The following is a 2,500-nucleotide window of genomic DNA, read 5'->3' as shown; positions in this document are numbered from 1 at the left end:
TGGACACACACACATACAGGGACACATTCCCTAACACATCCAAACACACACTTGTTCAGACACACACTTTCTCTCTCTCTCCTCTCTCTCTCTCTCCATCAGCAGTCACCCCTGAAATCATGTGGTCGGCTGCACAAATGCATCTTTAGTGTTAACAAGCGGTGGTGGGGCATCGACTGGAGGGCGACGGGGCGGATGGCAGCAGTGGGTGGCAGCGCCCAGGACTCTGAGACGGGCGAGCCAAGTGTGAGCGCAGAGGGCTGGAGGATGCTGGGAAGGTCCCGTGACGCCACGCGGCAGACCACCACAGAACGACCGAGGGGGGGGGGCAGGGGGTAACGTGGGTAAAAGTGGCAGCTCCTGCTCGGCGTTCGGGGATTTGAAAACATCAATCTGCCAGCTATCTGCCCTCCATCTCCCCCTCCACCTCTCTCTCTCTCTATCTCTCCTCCCTCCATCACTCTCTCCATCGCTCCTCCCTCCATCACTCTCTCCATCGCTCCTCTCTGGCTCTCTGGGTTTTATGGCTGGCCAGCACGCCCCATTAGCCACAGAGACACTATGCAAAATCCCAGAACAACGGCAGACAAGCATGCAATCCAATAAAGCTCTCCCTCTCCGCGCTTACACAACACCCCACTCGGAGTGTGTGAGTCGCGCTGTGAGCGGGGGGGGCGCTGATGACTGAGTGCTGCTATAATGACCCACATTTCTCCTCTCACTTCAGGTACACACACACACACACACACACACACACACACACACACACACACACGGGTCCTGATTCCTGAACACCAGATGCACCCAGGACAAGACACCCCCCAGCAGCAGATGGGAAAGAAAATCACTATTATGGAACTATGTTGTGTGTGTGTGTGTGTGTGTGTGTGTGTGTGTGTATGTGTGTGTGTGAAAGGTTGCGTGTGATATCTTTAAGCCCGACTGCATGATTTGATGGTGTTTTCACTTGCCTGTGCCCCTGACATGACTCCCAATAGGTCTCGTGTGTCGCTTTGTTTTGAGGTGTGGACTGGCTATTCCACAGATTTTCTTTTTTTTTTTAATATTTATTTCAGAATTCATAGTTCGTTATTGATGTTTCTGCCCCCAGTGAGTGAACACTTTGAACATTTCCACAGCGGTAGTATTGATATTCACACTGAGCTTACACCTGAGTCTTCTTGTCCAGATACTCTGACTTTCTGTACCAGAATGCTGTGCTGTATGAATGTACTGTATGTATGTACTGTAGGTATATAGCTATAAATGTATGTATGTATGTATGTATGTATGTATGTATGTATGTGTGTATGTACTGTAGGTATATAGGTATGTATGTATGTATGTATGTACTGTAGGTATATAGGTATGTATGTATGTATGTATGTACTGTAGGTATATAGGTATGTATGTATGTATGTGTGTATGTATGTACAGTATGTATGTATGTATGTATGTATGTATGTATGTATGTACTGTATGTATGTATGAGTGAGGCAGCTTATATTAATAAAAGACATGTACAGTACAGTGGTGGTTAAGCGAGCATACTCACTCTGCTGTATGCAGTGGAGGTGGATGTGCTCCCAATGCACTGGAGAGTTCATCCACACCCTCGTGTTTGGCCTGGAAAATAGAAATCACCATCACCCTACAACTGCGTCGTTCACACCACCATCATCGCCACAGTGTTCAACTTCAGTGTGTGTGTGTGTGTGTGATAGGTGATTTACATTGAGCCTGTGCATCTCCATCCTCCTCTCATCCACTTCTGTTTGCAGTCTTCTGATCTCCTGATGAAGGTTCTCAACAGTCTCCTGCAGGTGACTGCACACACACACACACACGCACACGCACACACAAAAGCACATAAGCAGACACACACACTATTAAAACCATGCCTTAATAAAACTTCTGATGACAGGACACTCAATCTATATCGTGTCCTATAATATAACTCCAAATGTAAACATTACACTGACTGTGGGCCTTACTCTTTCTCTGCTGTCAGATGGATGATTGTTTTGCTCTGATCTTTGATCTTCTGGGACATCTTCTCATTGGCTTGCCTGCAAGAGTGTTTCACATACATTAGAGCAGAGATAAAGGCCGAATATGGCTATTTTACCATAACTTTGGCAGAACCTTCTAACAAAAAGAATTTGACTATAAACTGTAGGCTTAGACAGCATGACCATGATGAGTGTTTGCTGGTCCATGTTAGTGTTGAGGACAGCACTGTGTACCATAGTGTGCTGCTAGTTTAAATGTGAGCCCATAGGGACCTACTTCTGCTCCTCCACCCACTGGTTAGTGTGCTGCTAGTTTAAACGTGAGCCCATAGGGACCTACTTCTGCTCCTCCACCCACTGGTTAGTGTGCTGCTAGTTTAAACGTGAGCCCATAGGGACCTACTTCTGCTCCTCCACCCACTGGTTAGTGTGCTGCTAGTTTAAATGTGAGCTCATAGGGACCTACTTCTGCTCCTCCACCCACTGGT

General features: G+C 47.0%; 1 protein-coding gene across 1 annotated transcript in view; it reads right to left on the bottom strand.

The window, feature by feature from the left end:
* The window catches only part of LOC134095320 (polyamine-modulated factor 1-binding protein 1), a 33,956-nt gene that overhangs the window by 5,754 nt on the left and 25,702 nt on the right, over positions 1-2,500 (bottom strand). Inside the window, exons 17-19 of the mRNA XM_062548769.1 lie at positions 1,995-2,069; positions 1,734-1,827; positions 1,556-1,626 (exon numbers count right to left, since the gene is read on the bottom strand). Coding sequence (XP_062404753.1) covers positions 1,556-1,626; positions 1,734-1,827; positions 1,995-2,069 — 240 coding nt within the window. The remainder of the gene's footprint in view (positions 1-1,555; positions 1,627-1,733; positions 1,828-1,994; positions 2,070-2,500) is intronic.

The sequence above is a fragment of the Sardina pilchardus genome, chromosome 11 (genome assembly GCF_963854185.1).
Source record: "Sardina pilchardus chromosome 11, fSarPil1.1, whole genome shotgun sequence".
NCBI classification, from domain to species: Eukaryota; Metazoa; Chordata; class Actinopteri; order Clupeiformes; family Clupeidae; genus Sardina; species Sardina pilchardus.
Note: the sequence above shows the minus strand (reverse complement) of the source record. Positions and strands in the feature narration are given on the sequence as shown.